Below are 25,580 nucleotides of genomic sequence, written 5' to 3' on the forward strand. Positions count from 1 at the left end.
AGTGGGAGGTTAATGGCATCCTTTATCTCCTCCGCAGGAACCACGCGTTGGCTAGAGTCTGCAGCACCGTGCATGTAGCCACCACAGCATATCTACACTGACGGCTGTACTGAGGCCTGGGTCCTAGTTTCAGTTCGCCCGACCGCGACCCCTGAGCCACGTGACCAGCACTGGCCAACCCGGCGAGAGAGCGGGGCTGTTGCTTGAGTTTGGGAGGCAGCGAGGTGTCCCTGGGCTGTGCGTACCTACAGCACACGCGCTGTACACGGAGCGAGGGCTACACGAGAGGCACACAGTAGCTTACATGCTGCGGGCAGAGAAACATCCCCAAAACTTGTTGTGCGGTGGCATGTTTTGGCCGAGGTCTCACTTTTGGGGCCAGGAATCTGCATCGCTTCCGATGCCAACTGGCTAAGCTGCGAGAGTTGTGGAGAGACGAAACTTGTTTCATAGTCGCCAAGGGTCTGTGCTTGTACTTGGCCAGCTGTTGGTGTTGGCGAGAAGCCCTCACGCTCGGACCATTTTGGGTCATCCGACACGGCCGACCACAGACTTTAGTTGCGTGTGGGGGTCGCATCATTTTTGTGTGTGTGTGGTGGATACACCTGACAGTGTGGGCCTGCCTTCAGCGTGCTAGAAACCAGCGCTGGCCGCAGTCGCGCTGGAGGGGCCGGTGGAACAACCTCCCTCCCCGCTCCATCGCCTGTCGCCGTCAGCGTGCAATGAAGACGATACAGGGAGGGATGATTCGGCGATCTCCACCACTGCTGATGCAGACGGCACCACCGCTACGATGTTGTCGACTTCACTGTCGTCGTCGACACAATCCGTCCGTTCATCCCCGCGAACGGGACCGCGACGAGTTCTGTACGGGTTTATGGCTAGGCTGCGGCGACGCAAACGAACTCGGGTAGCGAAAGTCGACAAAGGTATGTCTCTTCCCACCTCCATCTAACACCACATTATTTTTTATTTATTTTTGTCAAGTGATGTATTTTGAAACAAAGGCAATATAACAGTTTTACTGCTGTGGGTTGTCTTCCCTTTAGGCATTCCGTTTTGTCTGTCGCGATTCTCTTCCCCCAAGTTTGTCACTTCCTTATCATGTAACGTGCATTCTTGTGTGATCTGTCACGGGTATTGTCCTCTACTTCCGCGACATGAACATTATCGTGTTTATGTTCTGTCTCACATACTTTCTCTCTCTTTAGGGAAGTAATAACAGGAGAGAACAACTGTTTAACTTCTTTTAAGCAAAATTTAAATAACCAACATTGTTTATGTTCTGGGTGGGACATAAAAGTTCAGCAAGCCTTATTTCACTTTTCTGGGCAGACGTCAGAGCTTTTTATAGTCCAATGAGCAGAAAGGCTTATGTCAAAGTTCAAATATGGCCTTCAGGAGCCAAACACAATGAGGGCATTGTGACCTGTAAGTTTTGGTAGGCCTGCCTATCGGACATATGGTGAATTGTATAATTTTTACACAGATTTATGTGCTTTAGGTGCCGACGTCATGCTTGAGTGATTAATCGTCAGCATGTTGACTATAAATAAGGGGAAGTGTCTGAGCTTTTACCTCATGCCATTATCTTACACAACTGTTACAGTATGTTCTTGTTGTTACGCATGGTCAGGTCTGATGCATTAATTTATTTAGTTTATAACCTTATATGAGTTGAAAGCATCATATAAACAAGCTCTTTCTTTCCTTCTTCATTCTTATTATGGTGTTTTGGATGTTACTACAGTTTTACAGTATTTGACATAAAATAGATAAGCAGCATTGGTTCAACCTGTTTAAATGATTCAACATTGCAAAGAGAAGGTTCCTGGGCTACAAATTTGGAAATATCATTATCATTCCAGTCCTCTCATTTAGTTTCATCCTCATAAATGTGTAAGGTGGGCTGCATATTTTCAGAAGTGTTAAAAAAGGAGGATCAACATTTTCTTAACATCAAGGGCATACTGGTTTCTTTGCCAAGTATGAGAAGGAGGGAACATGAAATTAGAGATTTCTACTTTATAGAGATTGCATAGTTTTGAGGATCACAGGTCACTAATTAGGGTTCATGTGTCATGTAGTTATCAGTCTGTAAGGACTTTATGGAATGTCGTAATTAATGGCTTCTTTTATGGTGAGGTATGTTTCTGAGAGGTCTCTTTTGGTTATCCCATTTTTCTGGTTGCTCTGGCACTCAACCTTTGCCATGGTGTTATGCAGTCAGCATCTGTAGTTAAAATGGGGAGGGGATTCCTGCAGAAATTTGTATGTTAGCACCCTGCCCTGATTAAACATTAGGAAATGGAAAGAATGCTCCATCAGACACACAGATAAGGGGAAATCATATCATTAACTAGCCATACTGCATGCAAGGTGGGCTGGGGACAAACGGTAACAGTGTTTTATGAACAATTTTGAAGCTTTTTTATTTTACTCTAATTGACAGCTGTCTGGTTTATAGTGTTGGTGCATGCAGCTTTGGAGAAGTGAAAACTATAAATAACAAATCATAAAGGATAACATCTAATGAGCTGATTGCATGATGCTTTGTGTGTATACAGTGGAACCTCGGTTAACGAACTTAATCCGTTCTGGAAAGTTGTTCGTTATCCGAAATGTTCGTTATCCGAAACAATTTTTCCCATAGGGAAATATTTAATTGGTTCCCAGCCCCTGTTGACTCACTAATATTTGAAAGTTACAGGCTATATAGGTATTTGTTTTAATGAGAACAGTTATAATGCAATATAAAAGTTAACATTTTTCAACATTTGGTTGGAAGCTACTGGATTCCCCTCCATGAGCCACACGTGACATTATAAAATCGGGGGTGACTTCCCTTTTCTGTGCTTTTGTTAAAGGACAAAACTTGTCCATCTTCTGCCTTTTTTGTAAAACTCTTCGGTAATACGACATCACATATCCGACAGACGCATGCCACCTTCATACTTTGAAATCATTTCTTTTTCAAATCGTTTGTTGGCGCTTCCTTGTCATTACCTCACTACTATTAATTGCTCTTAATCTTCTTTGGAGCATGATTGAGGATTATCTTATTAAAATAAAGCACTGCAATCACTAAATAAGAAGAATGCGCATAGATAAGGAACGACTGATCGTAACTGTGTCTCGAGCGCGAATGATGACACGCTGGTCGGTCACGTGTTGTTCACGTGGCTGTTCGTTATCCGAAATTTTGTTCGCTATCCGAGACAAACTTTTAACGAAATTTTTGTTCGTTAACCGAAATATTCGCTATCCGAGGCGTTCGCTAACCGAGGTTCCACTGTAATTCTAATATTTGAGTATCATTGTGACAATAGTCTTTGAGTGTTAATCAGTAACCCTCAGTCTTGATTGTAAGAAAATGACCCATTGTTGGCAAACCCACTGCATGATCTTTTTGGGGCTGCATAGGTTTTTTTGTAAAGGAAAAGGATCAGTTGTCTTTCAAGAGCAAAGACAGAAAACCCATTCAGGCAGAAAAAGTTGTTTCTATCCATAAGTGTCACATTAAAATCTTACACCCTAAGGGTGAGTTTTGGTCACACATCAGTGGATTGCCCCAAACTTTGATGAACTGGCCAGATATTTGATGTCTCAATTGAAGTGGTGTTGGATGGGACATTGGATAGCCTGAACAGTGTCCTAAAATTGCAGACTGCAAGATTAAAAACTCTGCATGCAGTAGTTTGATCACCATGTTAGTAAAGGAGCATTTAACTGGTAACCATACGATTATTCCTGTTTTCCTTAAATTGCACTTATAAGTAAATTTTAATACAAAACTTCACTATGGCCTTTTTAGTGATTGAGGTTCATTACCATTTCAATACAATGCAGTGATCAGATTCTAGGATGAAAGAATACTTCCATGTAACATAAGCTTATCATTCATTGTAAATTAGTTTTTAAAGCATAAACTCCGTGTCAAAATCATGCATGGCTCAGTGCCAGTGTATTTGTGGGCACAGGATGGTTCGGTAACTGAAGCAAATGGAGTACTTTTTTAATGACCTTCCGTTAGCTTCCGGAAATCTTACATGGCCTCTAATTCCCAAACCTGAGTAATCGGATTATGTTTGGAGAGCTGCAGGATTTGTGGCCCAAAAATTTTCCCTCCACTTCCTTTGCCTACTTTTCACTACTTGCTCTCACAAGGAACAACTTAAAATTTAAATAAGATCAGATACTTTGGGACATTCACACACTTTCAGTCATGTGATAGGTGTATACAGTTAGGGTTATGTAAAGAGGTCAGAACAACAATTGTTGGGATTACTATGTCTACAACTGCAAACTTTTTAACGGGTAGGACAAGGGGTGTTATAAGGTTGTTCATATTCTGTCTTCATGATCATGATTGTCCTTATTGGCCTTGGACCCTCAAGTTTTGCCTTTTTTCATGGGTATATGATGTTTTGGGGATGCATTGTATTTGAATGACAGGCAAGTCCACTCTTGGATGTTTTCTGTCCATTCCTCCTTCTGTGTGCTTCTTCATCATCTATCTCTTTGTGCTGTTTCTTGTAAGATTGTTCTGATGATATTGTGATATGGCCCAGACCAGTTCATGTTCGACACTATTATCTTGTTTTGTGCAAAAAGAGAGAAAGAGTGTGTTTGAAGCTGAAATTGTAAAATCATCATTATAAGCCTGAACCAAAATTTCTGTCAATATTGAAGCCAGTTATTCTTCAGATGATTAAATAGGATTTTTTTAAAAGGTACATTGTAGGTCTTATACTATAGCCAGCAGAAAATAGCTGGCTAAAATAAGTACAGAATTTGAACAGATGTTAGACAAGCTAAGCATGTTGACAGACTATTAGAATTTGATGATCTGGTCATTCAGCGCTGCTTGTTGAAGAAGAATTGTGTAATCCGGATCTGCCATTGTCAAACTGTGGACAGTTGTTCTAAGGATCAACACAACTGCTTTTGTTTGTACATCTGTAGCTTCTAACACACCCCTGCTGGTTTAATCTTGGTTTTAAACAGTTGTTTTGCAAGCATTTTAAAAAATGTGCTCTGCTTCAGTGCCATTAATGCTGCCTTGACCTATTTGAAGGTTTTATGCAGAGGAGACACATATTGTTGAATGTATGACTTTGTTTACAAGTCATGTAAAAATTTGCAAAAACATGTGTCTACTTAAGAATACCCTTAACTCATTTGACACAGGGGATTTAGTATGTAATTCCCAGCACTATTGTGTTAAATTGCAGAGACCAAAGCTCTTGTGATTACTAGTAGAAAAAAGGGTCCCAATGTTTATTTTCACATGTTTGAGACAAAGAGATGTAAAAAAAAATACCAGTCCAGTCACTTTTGAATAATTTGTTGACACTGGTTGAACATAACAGTGATGTTGGTCATTGTATTTTGGTGTTGCCCCATTTCTCTTTATCTGTAGCTTATAAGGGAGTCAGATCAGTATAGTGTTTGGTGTCATGAGAGTGAAATTCAATCTATTTTTGTCTCGGAATGATTTCTGATAATTGCAGTTAGGATTTTTGAATTTACACCCAACATATTGCCAGATGCATCAGATGAGGAATGAAATAGTGTGAGAAGGAGTTTTAGTGTGACCAAATGGGGGAGGTAGACAGAGCAAGAGTCACATATGTGTATGTTAATAATTTTGTTTCATGTAGCAGGCCACCAACTAAAACAGGAATTAAAATTTTGAATGGAGAAAGAGAGAACCAGGTTTTTTCTTAGACCAGATAGGTCAAAAAACATAAACAGGTGGACAATCTAGACCCCACCCCCCAAACCCACCATCTAGCAGAAGCCAGCATTGTCAGCAGCTTGTCATAGCCTCACCTCCTTTTCCCTTGTGGCCCCTGACCCGATATGTAGCTTCAGTGACATTTGAGCTTGGGCTCCATTTACACTTAGCAGGTCAGATAGAATGAAGATCAGGGGTCGTGGTTATAAAGCAGTTGTACTTTACGTCAGGGTTAGCAAAAGCCTGAAAATGTGCGAGGGGATGCAGTGCTTGGCAGTGTTGGAAGATAATTTAGCGGTCCTCCTCAGGTACAGTCCAGAGAGGATTTGATGGGACAATAGGTATAAGTGGGGCCAAATCCAGGTATGGATGTATTTATGGCCCCAGTCAGATATTGTTTAAGAGCAAACGCGCAAAAGAAAGAGCAAACGCGCAAAAGAGAGGCAATAAAATGAACCTGACCTCTTAAAAAAAAGCTCGCGTGTTTTTTATGGCGAATTCTTTATTAATTTGGAGTAAAAGCTTAAACGGGGCATTTGAATTGGTTACAAGAAGTTTTTGTTTTGGGGTGACAGGGGAGAAGGTAGTGCACAGAAAGAGCCTAACGGGTGCGCAATGCCTGTGACACCATCAAAAGATCGCGCAAATCGAGTTGCTGGTGGGTCGAGTCCCAGGCTAGCGATCGTTCACGAGGAACTTTGTCGTACTAACCACTCTCTGGTTCCCACGGAAAGCGACAAGACTTGGCAGAGTTGGCCAAATCGGTGCCATGCCAGACACAATGACAGTGTCATTTTTTTCCCCTTTAACGAGAGTTTTTACTAAAGACACGGGAGCCGAGCATTGGAAGCATCACATGGAGGCACCTGACAGGTGATGGCGGCAACCTGGGGCGGGCGGCTTCTGAGAGGAGGCAGTCGGGAGTAAACTTGAAACTGCTGACTGAAGTAGCGCAGTGTAACACGCACGCATACACCCCATGCCATGTTTTTTTGTTTTTTTTTTTAAAGCCGAAATAAAGTAACTGATTAACAATTTTTAGAACTAAGAGATAGTATGAAGTCCTCGTTGTCAAAGCTTGCCATCTACTGAGGAACAAAGGGGGGGGAGGATTATATCTCTTGCACACATTCCGAATGCGGAGAGCACCCGAAACAACATCTAGAAAGTGACAAAGGCTGACATAAGTTCTTGGCGGGGAGTTGAGGGCTTTGTGACCAGACCTCACATTCTAGGACAAAAATGTTCAGATAGGTTGCGAGGTGGGGTAGCGAGAGGGATTCGCAGTGAACCGGGTCAGCGGTCACGTGTTGCTTGTGGAATGATTGAAATGTTATCGTGCGAGGAGCTGCCATATCTACGGTCGTTCGTCACATAACGAACACGTCGGAATGGCACGAGGAACTTCCACACACCCTTAATCCCTTCTTCTCCCCTCCTCACAACATCTTCCATCTGAGTTTTAAGGGAAAAGGAGCGGGGTCTTATCAAGCGAGTAATTAAGGAACCCCGGCTTTCTAATCGCTAGACAGAAAGCAGACCTTGGTCATAGTCTGAAACAAACCGCGGAAGCATGTCTTTTTTTTTCTTCTAGGCTACTGGCATATCATCTTCCAGTTTATGTGCATTCTTCCCATTGGGGGTGTCTTCCTGCGGTCAATGAAAGACCTGGGGCCAGGTGCACAGAACGGCGCTGGGCACTATCTGAATAGTTAACATGAAGTAGTTGACTAAAATGTTAATTTGTGCTTTGTTAATCTGACTGCTAGGCATTAACCATCCACTTGGCCTCTAGCACCATCCTGTATACCTAACCCTAGATGCTTGTGCTGCCTTCTTGCCTCTGCTTTATTCTTCTTGGCATTTCAGAACAAACGCAGAGGGCGAGAGAGAGAGAAGCAGTGGTGGTTGTAATGTCAGCTGTAGTACATTTTAAATGCATGTCACGCCGAGACAGCAAGCCTTGAGACTTTTCTGTCGACAAGAACCGTTGACCTATGACACGACTCTAAAAAGCCAGGTCAAGAATATATCCGCCGGATTTCCCGATTACTTCCAGTCGGAAGTTGGCTGTAAGATGCTGCAGTAGAGGAGAATTAGATGGCGAGGGCCGTCAGGTGCTTGTCGCATCTCTTTGGCGATCTCTCGTCGTTGGTGCTGAAGAACAGTTGAAGCATCTCTGAGGGCTGCGTGGGTGGGAAGGGGGTTGTGGGGACCGTCATTGGTGGGGAAGGGGATGAGAGAACAAACAGAGTGCGTGGGTGGGTGGAGAAGACCTGGGAAGCCACAGGAAAGTGGGTTTAGGTGACGTCGCGTCGGGGGCTGGTTTAAGAGGAGTGACCATGTCACTGTTTACTCGTGTCGCCCAAGCCAGTGCAGATGGGAGTGAAAGCGAAGTACGTGTTGCCCGAGACCACGGCCTGTAGGTCGACTAATGCTCGCTTCTGTCCCATCTCTTGCCCAGACTCAAGCAAGAACGGCGAGGCCAAGCCCAGTTCGCTGACCACTACCTCACAGCCGCCTGCGGACCGCAAGAGCCGATTCCACGCCATCGGCAAGATCTTCAAGCCCTGGAAATGGAAGCGGAAAAAGAAGAGCGAACGCATCGAGAAGGCGGCAGTGGGTGAGTCCTGTTATCACAAAATATGAGTCTCTCTCACCCTCCCTTTTCTCTTGCTCATTCTCTTTTTTCTCTTCTCTTTCTCTCTCTCACCTCACTTATGTTAAAGAACATTGAATTTAGCTTTTTTTTAAAAAAAAAAACCAAAATGGTTATCTATATGCTTATATAGCTAGGTACATGAAGGCTTTTTGTTTACTTTACTACAATCTGTAAAGAGAGGTATACATTTATCTCTAGTTGATGTTTATGATACAAAAATAGTTTTTCATCTATGGAAGATATCTCCCTGCACCATGTTTCTCATTTTCCCACTGCTTAACTACCTACAGTGTACACTCACACACTTTATTGAACTACTTTTTTTCCAGTCCAGCATTTAGTGACTAAGATATCTGATTACAACTTTCAGTTTTAGTCACAGGAGATAGTCGCTGCAGCCAAAGCTAGATTTGTGAAAATACAATGACAGAGTGTCAGGAAGCAATTAGCTCAGTTTATGGGGAACATGTTTTGTAACAGTTAGAAACTTTAAGTTATCGCAAGGAGCACAATGAAGTTCGTGTCCAGCCCTTGAAAAAAATAGGGTAGACATCAATGAGATTTCTATTTCCTCTTTGTACATACGTGAAGAGGATGAATAGGTAATATTGGGGAAGGAGATATGAATGGTTATTCTGGGACTAAACTTCCATTCATTGCTTCATTTATTTATCCAACAGGTTCCTGCTGGTTTTTGTGCAAGTTTTGTTGAAAAAAAAAGTGAGGCTTTTTTTTTTTTGTATGCACTTCGGTGCACAGGGTACTTTCCACCTCATGTTTTGTATTAGAAGTGTGGAAGGGAGAGGAGAGAGAAGGTAAGAACAAGGAGTTAAAGAATTTATCTTTTATCTTTCTAACAGAAATCGAAAGGAAGATCTCTATGAGAACCAGTCGAGAGGAGTTGATACGAAAAGGAGTAATCAGAGAGCCTGATGGGAGTCAAAACTACTTGCCTGTGATTGGTAAGCTTCTTTTGGGGGAAAGTGAGGTCGTTTGTAATCATCAGCAATTTATGGATTTGTTTTGTTTAACATTTATATCAAGGATTGGTAGACCTGCTGTACAGTAATCCTTTCAGCAGCTGACTAGCTTGATCTGTTTCACTGTTGCCAGAGATTTCTTGACAGGGCTGTCAAGATGTTGTTCTATAATGGTTATACTATCACATAGTGAATATTCTGCATGGAAAATGACCTTGGAAAAGTGGGTGTATAAAGTTAACAGTTAAAAACTGTTCCAGAAATTTTTGCTGTGATATGCAGAACATGTTTTTGACATACACAATGGTTCCTTTTTTAAAAAAAATAACCAACAACAAAAAAAGAGTGGGGAAGAGGATAACAGCAAGGCTTCAGAAAGTCTGAGGCGCTGCTGTATCTTATCAGGTGGAAGACTGAAGGCAGCGCCCTGCACTGGAGTGGGGAGGGAGGCATATATAAAGGTAATTTCCAGCCACCTTATCGGCGGAAAGCACAACCACAAACAAGAGATTCCCAGCCGGTGGAAGTAGGGGGTGTGGGGGCTGGGGCTGAGAGAACAAATTACCATCGCATGCAGATTTCGCGAGGCAGCTCGGGTAGTAAATCAAGCAGCCACATTTGGAAATGAAGAGACAGGAGCAGCATGCGCTGAAAGTGGGGTCGGGACGATCAGATATTGGCACAGAGTGAGAGGGAGAACTGAAACACGCTAGTGTTGAAAACACCGGCAATCTCCGCAAACCAGACAAACACCAGTGTTCTTGGCCTACAGCAGCTAATGTTAACCATGGTAACCAAGGGGAGATGAAGAAGGTAGACAAGCGAAGGTGCAGGCTGCTGCCTAATCTCAGTTAGTGGAGCGTGACCAATAATTCTAGAGTCCTCGAGTGTGTTGTCACTTGAGAAACTGGTGTTTTGCGTGTGTAGGAAGGAAGTTCAAAGCTTGAGGAAACTTGTGTTCAGGACTAGTTGTGGGAGCTAGTGGCTATGGCCGCAGGCATTGTGCCCCATATGATCAGACTTTGCATACCCTTTCTCTAACATGTCAGCGTGGCACACAAATAAACCACATCAGCAAAACATTTGTGCTGGAATATTCCACGATTCCTGTTTGGGTCGGAGGATGGGGGCTGGGAGAGGGTAGTGTTGGTTAGTAGGGCAAGCACGAGGATTATTTCTTAATTTATTATTATTTTCGCGAGGTAAAGCAGGAAATACGACCCGCAAGTATCCTCTGTAGCAAGACCCTCTAACTGTGCCGGAGGGTGGGGCACGGAAAGGTGCAAGACAAATATACCGCCTTAGGAAAGGCAGACAATGGCCGTCAGTGTGTCGTTTATTAGGTCGGCAGTACTGCGTCTTGCAGATTTTCTTGTCCGCTTCAGCGAGCATTTCCTTTCTCACCAAGCCACCAAGCCTTCCCAGTCAGTGTACTTGATATTTGTTACAGACCTACTTGCCCCGTTTCTCTCTCTCTTCCTACATACGATGGGAGACAATTCATGGAGGGGTAGGGGTGGGGAGAAGACTGAAAACGATGACTTCATTCCCACAGGTTGACACAGAGTATGAAGCATGCTCCTTTTGATCGCCACAGTCCCAGTGGAGGTAAGCTGTCCTGCTTATTGCCTTGTCGACTTTACCCAGAACAATCACTGAGGTCTGGGAAGTTGCAAGGATGGGTGTGAGGACCTGCTAACTGCGGGTGGTAGGGATTGACGTTGCATCAGAGGCTTCCAGACCGATTGGCAGGATCGTGGGCTTTGGGTGAAAGGTGACCTTAATTTGACCTCTTAAACTGCCAGTCGTCCACCCCTGTGGTGAAAGTAAGAAATCACCCAGGATGAGGAAATCTTTGACGAGGATCATGTGTTGGCCTCCTTTGTAAGTGAATGACCAAGCGTGTCCGAGTTGGAGACGTGCCTGGGGTAAGAGCGCCGAGCGCCACGTCTACACATAAAGAGCAGTATTCAGTCCACACTTTCCTCACACTTTTTCCTTGGTGTTGCGCACAGACGACCTCCTAGCTCCCTCTTCTGGCCACGTCAGTGCCAACTGCGCATCTTACAGTAGACATGCGTTCATTATTGCTAAAGGTATCCAGAGAAAGATGGTGTGTCTGTGGACAGACTAAATTGTATTGCTTTGAATTGGATGAAAGGGGGCGAAGTATGATGTGGATGACATCGGCAAAGAAAGAACTTGTGAAATATGATTTCTAAATCACCTTTAGGTTCCAAACAGGCTGCTTGACACAAACATACGAGTTAACATTACGCTGGGAAGCGGCGGGTCATCATCTGTCGTTCGCAAATGTATTTCCGAAGAACGAGTTTTTCTGGTGCAATTCTCTAACCCCGAAAATAACTGTTGTTTGTTCTGTATGCAAATGATGTGTTTGGAGGTGTATGTGACATTTTGGTAGTTGGGACCTGTATGGCTGATGACAATGAGCCAACATATCTGAAACCGGAAGAAAATGGAAGTTGAAAGGTCTTCCCGTGTTTTTCGTAAGCTGTCTTTCGTCTTCTTATCTTCTCCTTTGTCGATTTCTTTCCTTGATACACATATGTTGTAGTTTTTGTTTTGATTTTATTTTTTTAGGGTTAGACTTACTGTTTTCTCCAGTGCAGTATGAACAATCACCATTCTTTGCTCTTACATGTAAGCTACAAGGTCGTCATAACTGGACATAGTGGAGGTTGTGACTGCCTGGCAGATGGTAGAGAAGCGTTGTCCCTAGCAACAGGTTAGTGTGCCCTGCAGCCAGGAGTGAACCAGGAAGGCGGAGATGTGACCACGGACAAAACTTGATGTGTGTGAGGCAACAGCCAAAGTCAGGTTAATTTGTTGCGTCTCGTCTCACAGTTTCTCCTTCCCCAGTTCGTTTTTCGTTCTCTTCATCGCTTCTTCGTCATTCTCCTCGTTGTTATCGTCTTCTGGCCAGATCGTAAGACCAGACCTTAAGACCTTAACAGCCTCGGGGTATGAAGTCTGGGGAGGAAATTCCAAGTATGAAGGGTCTATTTCGGCTTAGGATACCCTTTTTTTCTGTCGCAAGCGAAATTGGGTGCTAGGGGCCTCAGTAATTGGGCTCTGGGGTCTCATTAATTGCAGCGAGTTGAACTCCATCCTCTAGCTTCACTTAGTGGCGGCCCTGAAGCGTCTCTGTCGGTGTTCATTACAGTCATTCAGTTTCGCACTTCGCCACCACCGCCCGCGCTGTATTCTTGGTTTGTCTGTTTGTCCCACTGGTAGTCTGCTTTAATCCTAATCCCTTCCCCCCTGCCGTTATGCGCGTGCTCTTCCCCTCCTTCCTTAAAAAGGGGCGTAATTCATGATACCTCAATCGGAGGGTGATCCACATGATGTGTGGGGATGATGCTCACATAGGTATGTGCCATGCAAGGAAGTAAACAAGTCAACAGGTTGCTTAACTCAGCGGCAAATACTCGCACTCTCCCACCTCCGAGGAATAGATATGTGTCTACCTTTAGAAGAAGAAACTCAATAATGATATTCCAGACGTATTCGTGGCCGTCTGCCAGCAGGTTTCAGACATCTCGCGGTCCACATTACAGTGCGGGTCAGTGGGACTCCCCCGCTCCACTCCCTTTCGTGTACTCGGGTACATGTTATCTTTAGGGTGTGGGGCTACGCTTCGAGACTAACGACATACTATAAATCCTCTTAAAGGGGAGTGGTAGTGTGGTGGTGGGGTGGGGAGATGGTGTCATCTTGAAGGATATCCTACTGCATTGAAAGGTAGCACATAGGTATCAGGCCTGCCTTGCCCACGTCTCCCTAGAGTTGCTAGTATCAGCTGTTTGGTGTGAAAGTCTTTCTGCCAGCAAGTCGTTCTCGAGACTCCCACTGGTTGTTAAAGACTGCGGTTGTGGTTCACATGGTAACGCTATCTCCCTTGTGGCAACGGGTCAGGGACTGTCACACCTGCCAAAGACAACACCTGCAGAAGTAGGTGGGTTGTTTATTTGTGTTGGGTAGATGTACACCGTAATAAAAAAAAATCCTGGATGAGGTTATGGGATATGTTGGGGTGGAAAGAGAACAGAAGTAAAAAAGGTGAGGGAGAAAATAATAGCTTGGGTCAACGAGATAGCAGGGTGGGATGTGCGCCACCTTCACCTCCCCCTCACCAACCACTTCGTGACCTCAGCGCCTTGGATGTGCTGGCTGGTGAGTTCTGCAGGCAGACAGGAACACTTCAGCGCCAGCTTTCAAACAAGAACTCAGACTACACATCCCGTATTTCTTTCACACAAAACATCCTTCTCCCTTCGTGAGCAGACTTGCCTACCCGTTTGTGGTCGGCGAGGAATCAAAGCAGGCTTTAAAGTGCATTTTAAGCACTTACCGCCCTCTTGACCCACCACCCGTCCCCTCCTTTCAACAATGAGGGTTGTGTGAAGCCGTCGTAAGTCGGACACGAAGCATGCGGAATGATGGAGGTTATATGGGTGTAGGGAATTCTTGTCGGCAGTCTTCTCTTTGATCACGCAGTTTCCCATGTGCTCGTAACTCTGTCGAGCGAGCGCCCCGCAAGCACGCGCTTTTCCGAAGCAGCAATCTTCAGGTTTTTTTCATCTCCTGCTCGCGTTCTCTCACCTTGACGATACTGTGCGAGTTTCGCCGACAGGTAGTTAAAAAAAAAAAAAATCCCCGCACAATTGTTCTGGATGGTGGAGTGTGAAAGAGATCTCGGTCGGGGGCGCTGGAAGACTCCGCTCTCTGCCCCTTGTTCGTGTTTTTGAAGTCAGTGTGTATTGTGTACACCTTTTCAGGTTGTTGCTGTGTGGTTCCCTGTTTGTTTTTCCTCCTTCACGGTGATTTCTTTTAAAAGGCAGACGTGTACTTGTATTCGAGAGATTCTTTCCATCTCAAGTGGGGTAGTGTTGATGATGATGGTGGGATGGGTGGTTGCAGTAAGCAGGGTGTTGATGCCCTGTGTGTGAGTGTGTTGCTGCTTCCCGCTGTAAACTTCCTTTCTTGGCCCAGCCTTGTTCCAGTCAGCGCCACGTACGGGCTTACCTGTAGTCTTGACACCTGGCTGGAAAGTGCTTGTTTGCGGAAATCGTCACTCGACCAGTGTGAGCCGTGGACTAGCGGCAAGATTTAGCAAACTGATCGCCAGCTTCCGGTGTGCAGTCGACTTGGCGTAGACGTGCTGTTGTGTAGACAAGCGTTTTGTTTCTGTGTGCACCAAGGCTGCAGTCTGTCACTCTTGACTGCCACACCTCCGAGTTGATCTACACTTGTGTGCGGAAATTCCTTCCCTCACCCCCCTCTCACCACCCATCAACCTCACCGACATCGATAGCCACCAAGCTACCAGCCAAGTAGCCAACCTAGCGAAAGAGACTAAGATGCTTTGTTTTGAAGAGGAACACAGAAGATGGAACGCACTTTTTTTTATTATTGTCGGAGACCATCGCTCTCTCTCTCTCTCATCGCTATGACTGTTGTTGCCGACTAAGAATACCTGTGCCAACTTCCGGTGCGCCATAAATAGTTGGCCTTTCATGTCGAAGTGGCAGGGGGCGCGCGGGTCCGGCGGTTCACACAAAACCCTACTCAGGGGTCTGCGTCGCCTCGGCGTAGGAGGAATGCGCCGATCACATAGGCTACGAGTGTAACACCTCTCAGACAATCATCGCGAGCCTGACCTCTTTGTGACATGTTGTCCAACCTTCGCTCCCTCCTGCCCCCTCCCGGCCTCGCTTTGGATGCCATGGCGGCCCACTCGTCCTGTTGGGAGAGCGCCCTGTCGTAAGCAGTGACGATTTTACCTGTCAGTTGACCTACTTTAGTGTAACCTACCACGGAACCTGTCTTTATCAAGGTGTCTTTTGATGGGCTGGAACTTTGGTGCGCATTCTGATTCTGCAGGAGACCGTCGGAGGAAGAGGAGTATGTGTTGTTCTTATGTTTGGATATTGCGAAAGTGATAGAGTTTGGCTGACTGCGGCATTTTCTACTCCGTCCGGTGGAAACTTCTTTCAAACGTGTACACTGTCGTTCCTCCTTTTTCTTTTTTAGTTTTGTTTTAGATTATTTTTTCTCCGTAAAAGAAAGGAGAGAAAGCTGGCGCTACCTGACGGTGTCAGTGCCACTCATTAGCATTCAGGCGCGATGTGCGACAACAAGGAGAGTTGAGAACTGGTCTAACTAGCGGGAGACAACATCGTGACACCTGATACTTCGTCGTCGAGGGCTCTCTTTCTCCCTTCCTGCATTAACCCCACCCCCACTCCCCTCGAGCGAAGGACCGACACTGGCGTCGCCCTCTCCAGCCGCATTCTCGTCGTCGTCGAGCCACGTCGTATCATTGTCAGAGAACAGCTGCACACTGAGGACACCCTTTTCCCTCCCAACATCTCCCACCCGCGGGCGATGGGCCTGAGACGCGGCGAGATCCTGTCACCGCCTCGGTGAAGATTGGAAAACTTGTTTTTGTTTTAATGGATCGTTACACAGCTCCTCGCCTTCACCTCCACACTGCTGGCTAGTCTACGATGGTACTGCAGGATGGGGTGTTCTTGTTTGTCGAAAGGTGAGTGTTTATTTATAGTTATTCTGGTCAGTGTCGAGGCAAGGCTATTCAGTCGTCTCGTGTATAGTTTGCACCTTAACACCTCTGTCTCGATTGCAAGGCGTTGGCCGTTATAGGTAAAATATATTTGGGTTTATATGAAGGGAAGGGATTATATGAGACCTGTGTGAGAAAAGAGCTGACTTGACCGTTATGTGAAGGTCTTTTTTTTTATTATTGTAGGATGTTTGACCGGGTCTGGTATGCAGTTTATTTCGTGCATAAGCTTTGTCAAACTCAAACACTTATCTATATTTGTGGGGTTAAGAAGACATCTAGTGTCGCATGTCAAGCTGGATCTCGTAGCCAGCGACACCTTACCTGGAGGTAGAGCAGGGGTGGGCAAAGTTTTCGTTTTGCGGGCCGGATCTCAATATTCTAAGCTGCACGGCGGGCCGGTCAAATACCAAAACCTACACCAGGTAACTACACAAACCTAGTGATAATAGAATGGACAACAGATGAGTACATAATGGCGTTTACTTACCGAATTTATTGTGTAAAGTGAAGCTGTTTAAAGTCGCTCACGATAAAACTGTAAAACCAGCCTTTCTTTTGAAGGCAGCCACCCCGATGCTCTCTAACGACTACATCAGACATGTCAGCCGTGTTATTTGTTTGTACTTTGTGTTAGAATGTTACGGGCTGCCGATTTTTAACGCTCCTGTACTTGATAAATTAAATGTCAATCAAATTAATGTAGGCCTAATGTACAAAAAATGAGAACTTCACGTTTTTGGCAGACCGGCCGATCCAGATATCCGCAGGCCGTACTCTGCCCACCCCTGAATTAGAAGATGGATAGCAATTTTTTTTAAATGCAGTGCATTAGCGAATATGAGTCACGAACATTATCGTTCAATTCTTGGACATTTGAAACACGAGTAGTTGGTAAATTATTTAAGCAGATGCTGCAAACCTCTTTCTGCCAACGCCAGTTGTCGCTCGCGTTTCAGGCTGAGCCACCGTGCACCCAGCCTGTCTTTATCTCCACACCTGTCCCCCACTCTCCTCCCCACCCCGAACTATCTTGTTTTTCGCCATCCACTCGCCTGCATTCGCTAGCACATAGTTGCTAAGCCACCTGCATCAGGAAGTGCACAGTTGAAGTATTTGGGGGGATAGGTCTGTGGCATTCCATGGCGGGCTGTCGTCGGCGATGACTGATGACCTGTCCGTCCGTCGTCATGGCTGTGCCGCCTGTCGCTCGTTATGCACATCATGTTAACCGCTATCAACCTCGCCTGTGGGCGCCAAGACAGATTAGGACCTGGGTTCACGGACTTTCCCGTGGTGCTGACACGTCAGTGCGAATGAAACCACTTAGTTCCAGATGCTCTGTTTGTGTGTGTGTGTGCGCGCGTGCGCTCAAACTTGTGTATGCGACAACCGTCTATAAGGCAGAGGGGAAAATAATCTGTTAAGTTCTATTGTCACGTGTCCTTTTGTGCTTGTTTCTCTCACACGCACACTCCTTACAAAACTTCGGCAAAGATTGCGATCTTAATTCACCTGCCAGGTGTTTCTGTGTTGTGTTTTGTAGCAGGATGCAGTGAGCTTGCGTGTCTGCTCACAGGGCGATTGCAGTCAGTTTTCTATGCGTTCGTGAGGGTCCATGTGGCTGTTGTGATTGGTGATGATGGTGGTGGGGAGGCACGAGTAAAATCGTTTCCCGTTCAGTGGCCGTGACGGGCGGGAAGCGAGGTTGTGCAGGAAGGAGGAATGAAGTGTGACCAGCTGAATGGCCGGCTAACGAAACGTAACAATACTTTCAGCAGGTGTGGAGAAACACAAGCAGCTGGAGAAGGTGCGGGGCAGGAGGGAACAGTAGCCTTGTATACAGTCGTGCTGGATCTCAAAGATGCCCTGACGGGTTCGCAGCGGCTCAGCAACAGTGGTTGCGGGCATTGCAGTTCTGTTTCCGCGTTCCGACCCAACCTTTATCTTCAAAGCTCGTTGCCAGCGCTTCACGGCCTTAGTAATCAAACACTGTATGATGGTGTCTGGACGAGTCGTTACCTGCCACACACCGGCAACTTGGGGAATGAAGAGCCAAGAAGGGTACCCGAGAAACAGCTGTGACGTCACATGATGACAACGACGACAACGTCGGTCTGCTCGTCAGTCCCACCGCCGTCTCCTGTTGGCTGCTTGAGCGCAGGGCATAATGTAAACAACAGATCCATGGGACTAATAGTTGCCAAAAACCGTTCACTTTTAGTTAACCCCCTTTCCCTCTTCTCTCCCCCCTGCTTGGGGCATTTCCCCTCCCCATCATGCACTTACCCACAGTGTGGGGTGGTTACATTCCTTTTTTTTAAAATGCTAATTCGGTCAACCAGCGTGCAGCAGACTGAACAAGGCCAATGGCTGCAGAATTAATGCCTGCAGTAAACTTCATTGTTCGCGGAAATTAGCAAATGTTGACAGAGGGGGTCGCAATCCGATTCATTTTTTTTTTTTTCAAATCAGGAAATTAGAGACCCGAAAGTCGGGGACATCTGTACTGCCAGCATAGTTCTAGGGGCGGGGCGGTCTGTCAGCATCCTTGTCAGTGACAGTGGGCGTTGTGGCGCTGGCATGGTGCTGGTGCTGGTGCCACTGTAGCTATCCCCTCCACCCCAACCATCCCCACGTATCCCTCCCAGTCTCTGTCTTAATGCACCCGCCCTACTCATAGGCTGGCGATGCCAACTCAGCCCACATTACCTGATGAATGTTGCGCTTGTGTGAGCGATGTACACGTAGCGATAGTGAGAACAGCCTTATCTTCATTCCCCAGAAATGTATTTAGCCACTTCTCTGGGTAAAATAGCACCGACATTCTCCCTCCCTCCTCTTTATATCTTTGGCATGCAATGTTACATCAGATGTATCTTCATTGACGAGAGTTGAGTGATGTTTGCCACAGTGACCCTCCCTGCCCATTGTACAACATGTTTGTGTCGGCATCAGTTCCTTTTTTTGAAAACCCGGAGGCGGACTGTGGGGTAGTTTGGGTGGAGAGGACGTATCTTAGCAGGCAGACAACAGTTGTGCAGCTTACGTGGAGCATTAAGGTCTTTGTCCAGCTCATCCCCCAACATGACAGTCTCCTTTATAGATGGCGGGGGGATGGTATGGAAGCGGGCGGACAGTTTTGACATGTTGGGAAATGTTTTCTGTCAGTGATTCGTGTTGTGTGATGTGTTGTGACTCTGTAGCCAGAAAACACACTTGGCACGCCGTCAGGCGAGGGCGGTTGGTGGTGCATGGGTTCGGCTGGCTGTTGAAGAAAGAAGGCCTAATGGCTTCAGTTTGTTTATCTGCAAGGCTCAGACTAAGCTCTTCATAAAGTTCGGCATTCCCGTCGGCGGTGCCCGCGATTCTTGTAACCCCTCGCTGCCGAACCCTCTTCTGGCTGACCGCCAACGCAGTGCACGGCTGCGACTTCTACCACCACCACCACCGATAACATCCCACCCATCGTTGCACTACCACCATCATTGCCCCACAACAAGAAAACCTAGTCTTGCTGGGACCTACGTCTGCGGCAGCGCCTTGGTCCCCACGGCCACCTCTTGCGGTCGTCGCGGGTCACCTGTAACCAGATCGCCTCCAAGATAAGAGGTGACGTACCACTTGCTGGCATGGTGGAAAACCCAGGCAACGAGCCAACCGTTTTCCTTCTTTTCCCGGAATCCCAGGTGTGGGGAGTTTGGCACTTTATCTGGGACATGACAGTTACGACTTGGCGCACGTGCAAGCATCTTCGCGCGCCGATCTTCGGGACGTCCACGAGCCACGCTAAGGTGCCAGTTGCCTGCTTGCGTGCTGGAGGTATTGGGCAGCTCCAGTCTCTCCAGTTCTGTCGTCTTGCTGCTGACTTGGTCGCACACGACGGTCCTCCCATCCTCCCAGAGAACCAGATGAGAGAATGCCGCTAGTGTTTCGTTGACATGGGGAGGTAGCGCGCGGTGCTACACGACTTGGTGGCGTACTGGACAGTCAGCAGGGAGAACCCATCGGAAAGCGACTCCTGAAGCTTCATCACAAAGAAAAAGAAAGAGACGAGAAAGAGAGAAAAGAAACACTTGCTGGTGGAAGCATAAAGTGCACAGTGTTGCTGTTGTTGTCTTTGTTTTGGGTATAGCAGGTCTCTGAGACAGCATGGTCAACATAAACATTCGGTCAGGGGAAGGTGAGCATAGATTTACTTGTCTCACATTCTTGTCCCATTTAAAAAAAAAAATTCTTTCCATTTCCTTATCCTCGTTTCCTTTCCCCTTCCCTGTCTCATTTTTTACCAAAGGGTAGTGACAGTGCAACAACAATATTTCCGTTTGAAGTTGTCGGGGACAGATCACCGAGTTTAGCCTAAGTCAAGTTTGCAAACAGTTGTGTCCTGGCTGGAAACAAGTTTATGTACATGTGCTTCAGTACACGTTTTTTTTTCAAGATCGTCTTAATTATAATCAGTTTCTTTCTTTTTGTTTTTGTTTTCATTTTAAAGGAAACTATTACCTTTATTATTATTTCTGCATTTTTATTGCTTATTTCTGCATTGTATTTATGTATGTAAATACACAACTCAGTGTAATGTCTCTGGAGTTTGGTGAAGAGCTGTTTCAAAATGAAAATTGTGCCAGCGAGGTCACCTAGTTGAAACAAGACAATACAATATACAAAGTGTCTTTATTAATCATTTTCATAGAAATAAAACACAAGACAGACCAAGGCACTCCAGTAACTGGAGCCAGCTGCTTGAGAACAAAATCAGACCTAGCCATGATTGGGTTGTATAACACCTGGTTTTAGTTCTATGCTGACACGTGTGTAATCTTTGGCTTTATAACCGAATAAAACAAACACTTCCATTTTACATCAGTTTATAAGTTTAATACATTTATCAGTAGTTATGTTCCCATTCTTGATTCCTCCTCACCCCTTTCCTTTTTTAAGGACTGTATCAACCAGATAAAGTTTGTATACAACAATTTTATGAAATCTTTGTCAAACTTGGTCAAATGTTAAAAAGGCCTTTGTGTTGAAGCACTGTTCACCTTATGCATTTTCCTTTTTTTTAAATTTTATTTATTTTTTTTTTTTTTTGTCAGGCACATTGTTGTTACCCATATGTCATGAGACCTGAGCATCTTATCAGAGTTGGGTACCAGGTAGCGACAATCTTAACCCTTTACTTCGTTTCTTTTTTGAGCAGGGAGTGCCTTGTAGAAAGTGTGCACTGTTTACTTGCAAGTTTCTCCACGCTTCTATGTAGATGTTGTGCCTCTTCATCTATTTTCCATCCTCAACAGCCAGAATTTGTGACATCCGATTAGGATTATCACAAACTTCGACCCAAAAATCTGTGAGGTCTATTTACTCATGATCTTAAAATAAAGGCAGGCATTTTCTAGACAGCAGAGTGCAAGAGTCATTGAGAAACAATGAGGAAGGAGAGGGTGTGTAGATCCTGCTCGTGTTTGTGGTCTTGGTCAGGGTTACTATCTTTGTGTCATTTGTGCAGGTAGCATCCCTCCTCCCAACCGCTCTCTCCCCTTTAGGGGGCATGATGATCTGATTGCTAGGTGAGGTTGTGTGCCGCGCTCCAGTCACCCTGGACAAAACTTAGCATTGTGCTGTCTTGTATTTAGAAACACGAAACCATAGAAGTTTGGGAGAAGGATGGTTGTCCTCTGCATGGAAGAAAGCCCTACATGCATTGTATAAGGGTTACTGTATGACCCCCCCCCCTTTTTTTTTTTTTTTTTTTGTTATACAAATGCTTTCCACGATGTGATTCTTATTGAGGCTGATATTTTTACTTCAACTCTTCGTGATTTTTTGCAAGCCACTTTTTACAGATGTTTGTTGACCGAGGTAAAATCTATTTTTATTGGTTGATGGTTTTGTGGTTTGTTGATCAACAAATTTGTAAGCGTCTAAGATGCTGAAAGAATTAATGTTTCAAATATTTTTCCCTTCTAAAAGCGACACTTTTTTAAGTGTTGCATAGATGGCCTTAAAAGGGGCAGAGTAATGCTTCTTCAGAATACAACAGGATATTGACTTTCTCTCAGTGGTACACTTTTTTTTTGTTAGGGGGTGTGGGATTATGAAAAAGAGTGAACTTTCAACAGAGATCTCACACAATGTACAGAGAACTCACACAATGTGTCTGTTCAGATGCTTACTCATTTGAATGGAGCACACTCCTCAAATAACAGCCATTCAAAATGCCTTTAAATTACATATCACTTACCCAAGAGGGCCTGCCACGCTGTCAGCAGCTGAATTTAGATGAATGATGAGCACGTGTGCACCTGTTAAGTAAATTTGACATTTCAGGTGAACAGGGGCAAAAGGACGGATTGGAGGTAAATGGGTACAAAAGTGCTTTTGTATTTCTATTCAGGCAGAATTTTATTATCACTTTAACTGGTGGCCAACAAGCATGTGGTGATAATTACATTTTACGGATATCCTTGTATTTCCAATATTGTAAAATATATAGATATGTTTCTTACTTATTATTTTGGAAGAATATATCAAAAGTATTGAGCATTTACTTTAAATGACCAGAATTTTTTTTTTTCTTGAGGGAGATTGATCAATGTTAAGTTCAGAAAAAGTGCACACTAGGTTCCAGATAGTCTTTGAATAATTATCAGGTGACTCTGACAATCATGTTTTCTCTGTGACAACTTTGTTTTTCTTGAAGATTAAATAGTTGTTACAAATGCTGGTTAACAGGTAAGGAAGCCTCATTAGGCAAGTATCACATCAAGACAGCAATTTGATCTGTACCAGAAGGCTTCCTGAAATTTAGTTTCCATAATGTACTACTTTTTTCAGAGAGTGTGAAGGAGTTGGATGAAGAGAAGGTAGAAGACCGGCCAAATGCACTTAGCTCAGGAGGGTCTATTACTACAGCTCCCACCAACACTACAGCCTGCACCACCACCAAACAGGCAGATGTCTCTTCTAGTGTCACTACTCCAACCACAACCAGCACAAGTGCAGGCATGAAAAACAAAGAGCCTGCTTCTGCAGCTGATGGAACAGTGATAGTTGCTGGTAACGTGGCGCCATTGGTCACAACACAGGCAGAAATCACGTCTCTCAACAGTACTACGACAGGTACAGGTCAGATTTCTAGGAATGGAAGGTTAATAGGTCTTTAGGAATGATGTACTTAAAGGTGCAACTTTTAGCTTATGCTTAGGCAGGGAAACAGTGGTTACACCTGAAGGACGGAAATGAAAAGCACACAGTGCTGACAACCCTAATGATCATTCTTTGCTAATTGCTAATTGCATCTAGCCTGACAAGTACCCTCCCATTCCTCTTTAGGATCAGATCCATTCTTTCCTGCCTCATCATGAAAGTTTGGCTTTTAAGACTTTCAGAAACACGATCTTGTAAAATTGGGCTCCTGCATTTAAAGATTAGGAAGTCTTTGTTTATTTTCATGGTTAATCAAAGAAAACCTGAACATAATTTTTGCAGAATTGATTCCCGTAGAAGTCTGTTAGGTTTAGGTAGGAATGAAGCCATTCTCAGACTTGGACGAAGGGAAGTCACCAGCCTTAGACCTTAGCTCCTAGGTGACTTTGTGACTTTGCATGAGTATATATCATACATAACCAGGATGCATCCTGGAGTTTCTAAACTACATAAGTTGTGCCCCCTTACATTACCTTCTGATCTTTGAGTGTTGCATTGTTTAAATCTAGAAGTCTCTCCTTAAACATAAGAGGTAGTGTGTGTGAGTCAAGAAACAATGGGAAAAGGGAGGTTCCCAATAATAGTTCACTGTTACCCAAGCAGGATAGCAAAGAATCGTTTGCATGATTTAAATATGAAAAGAGTTGGGATTTACAGCTAGTGCGTTTGTTAGAGCCTGAGAACACGTTTTGTTCAAACATAATTTTCTAAGTAATCTCCTAATAATACAGATTAGATAATTTTCTTTTTGTTTCCAGTTTCATCTACACATGTGCGTCCCATCATTGTGGCTCCTGCCCCAGTGTTGCAAAGTCCCTCTCAGCCAGAATACTTGCCCATTCCCAAGCCACCCACGCCTCAGCCTTCTCCCCCACCTCCTTTTGTGATGAAGGAAGAGAATCTTCCCAGACCTGTGGCAGCTTCAACGGAAGTGCAGCGCCGAGGAGTTTCTATCAGTTCCAGCAGTGATGAGCTGAATGTCTCCTTTACAGAAGTTCAGCGCCGGCAAGTTACTATTTCTGGTGAGTAACTTGGTGCACTAGATTTTTTTAAGTGTCTCAAATTTTTGGTTTTATTTGTTTTCTGCTTATTAGGCTTATTTTGTAATATTGTGACCCACACTTCTGACCTAAAACAAATAATCACACATAATGCTCCTTAATGTTTCAAACACTGAATCACTTTCTTCCCTTTTATAGCAATAATTATAAACTGTGTGTAGGAACATATGCTTGTGAAATAACTGGCATGTCACTGGCCAGCAGTGGTACTGGCTTTGTATTTGACCTTTGGCTTTAAATTGTTCCTACAGAGACACCACCAGTAATAATGCCAATGCCAATCCTTAACCAGGCAGAAGAGGAAGATGATGATGATGATGACAATCCAGAGGATGATGAACTAGCTCGCATTCTGCTAGCAGAGGAGGGCGGAACTTACCCTTATGAGGCCATACCTGCCAGTGAGCCTGACCTGACCCGCAAGCCTAACAAAAGCGCTTTGAAGACCAAGAGCACCCCATCAGGCTCCTATTCCTCCCACCATTTCCCCCCACCTCCCCCTCCCTTCCCAGGGACCGCCATGCTGTCCAGTCTCTCTCGCCCGCTCGAAACCTCCCACTCCCCGACTCCTGCATCAGACTTGTCCTTTAATATCTCCATGAACCGTTCTGCTTCCCCAAACCTTGCACCTGGCTCCAACAGGGGGTTGATTATTCCACGGCCACATGTGCAGTTTCCAATGATGTGAGTTTTTTTCATCCCTTAGCCATAGACTTTTTCAGAACTTTGTGTGTATTCTAATGTGATTTTTAAGATAGTGATGTTTAATTCACTGGAATCACAATCAAAAATGGAGAAAAGTTGCCAAAGAAATAAAGCAGTTTGTATCTTTTATTTACCGGCTGTGCAAAAATAACAGGGATGAGGATGAAGAATATCTTGTTTTTCTTTATACTTTTAAAAAAATCTGTCTTAGCATAATTTTTTTTTTATATCTTATGTAAGAATCTTGACTGATTTATGACTATGTAAAGTGCCCGAACTTTATATAGGATTGAAAAGTTTGGAGCTTTTAAATCTGGAGATCCATCAGTTTTTACAAGTCTTATGTAAATCAGTACGGATTTTAATTGAAATAATTTCCATTTAAATGAAGCTTTCAGCTGTACTTGTCCAACTGTTTTAAACAGCAGCAAGCAACTTAAAAGGGTCATAACAGCCTCATAAACCTGCCCAGTTTCAAGTTCTTTCTCATTTACCCCTTTTCTGTGTTCTTTAAAGCTGTCAATCCACTCCATTTGAGTCCGAACACATATTTGAAAATGTAATGCTGGTGAAGAGAATCAGTGTATGCATTCATGCAGGGAAGAAAAACTTG

At 44.6% G+C, this 25,580-nt stretch overlaps 1 protein-coding gene across 6 annotated transcripts in view; it reads left to right on the plus strand.

Moving 5' to 3' along the window:
* The window catches only part of LOC112574414 (phosphatase and actin regulator 1-like), a 39,477-nt gene that overhangs the window by 6,679 nt on the left and 7,218 nt on the right, over window positions 1–25,580 (plus strand). For 2 of the 6 annotated variants that reach the window (XM_025255473.1, XM_025255476.1), the window contains exons 2-6: window positions 8,205–8,363; window positions 9,263–9,364; window positions 22,830–23,120; window positions 23,960–24,223; window positions 24,514–24,946. In XM_025255473.1, coding sequence (XP_025111258.1) covers window positions 8,205–8,363; window positions 9,263–9,364; window positions 22,830–23,120; window positions 23,960–24,223; window positions 24,514–24,946 — 1,249 coding nt within the window. Of the gene's footprint in view, window positions 1–251; window positions 930–8,204; window positions 8,364–9,262; window positions 9,365–14,923; window positions 15,954–19,786; window positions 20,173–22,829; window positions 23,121–23,959; window positions 24,224–24,513; window positions 24,947–25,580 lie in introns of those variants that run through there. The other 4 variants (XM_025255475.1, XM_025255474.1, XM_025255479.1 and 1 more) reach the window with 4 other exon arrangements.

The sequence above is a fragment of the Pomacea canaliculata genome, linkage group LG10, assembly GCF_003073045.1.
Source record: "Pomacea canaliculata isolate SZHN2017 linkage group LG10, ASM307304v1, whole genome shotgun sequence".
NCBI lineage: Eukaryota > Metazoa > Mollusca > Gastropoda > Architaenioglossa > Ampullariidae > Pomacea > Pomacea canaliculata.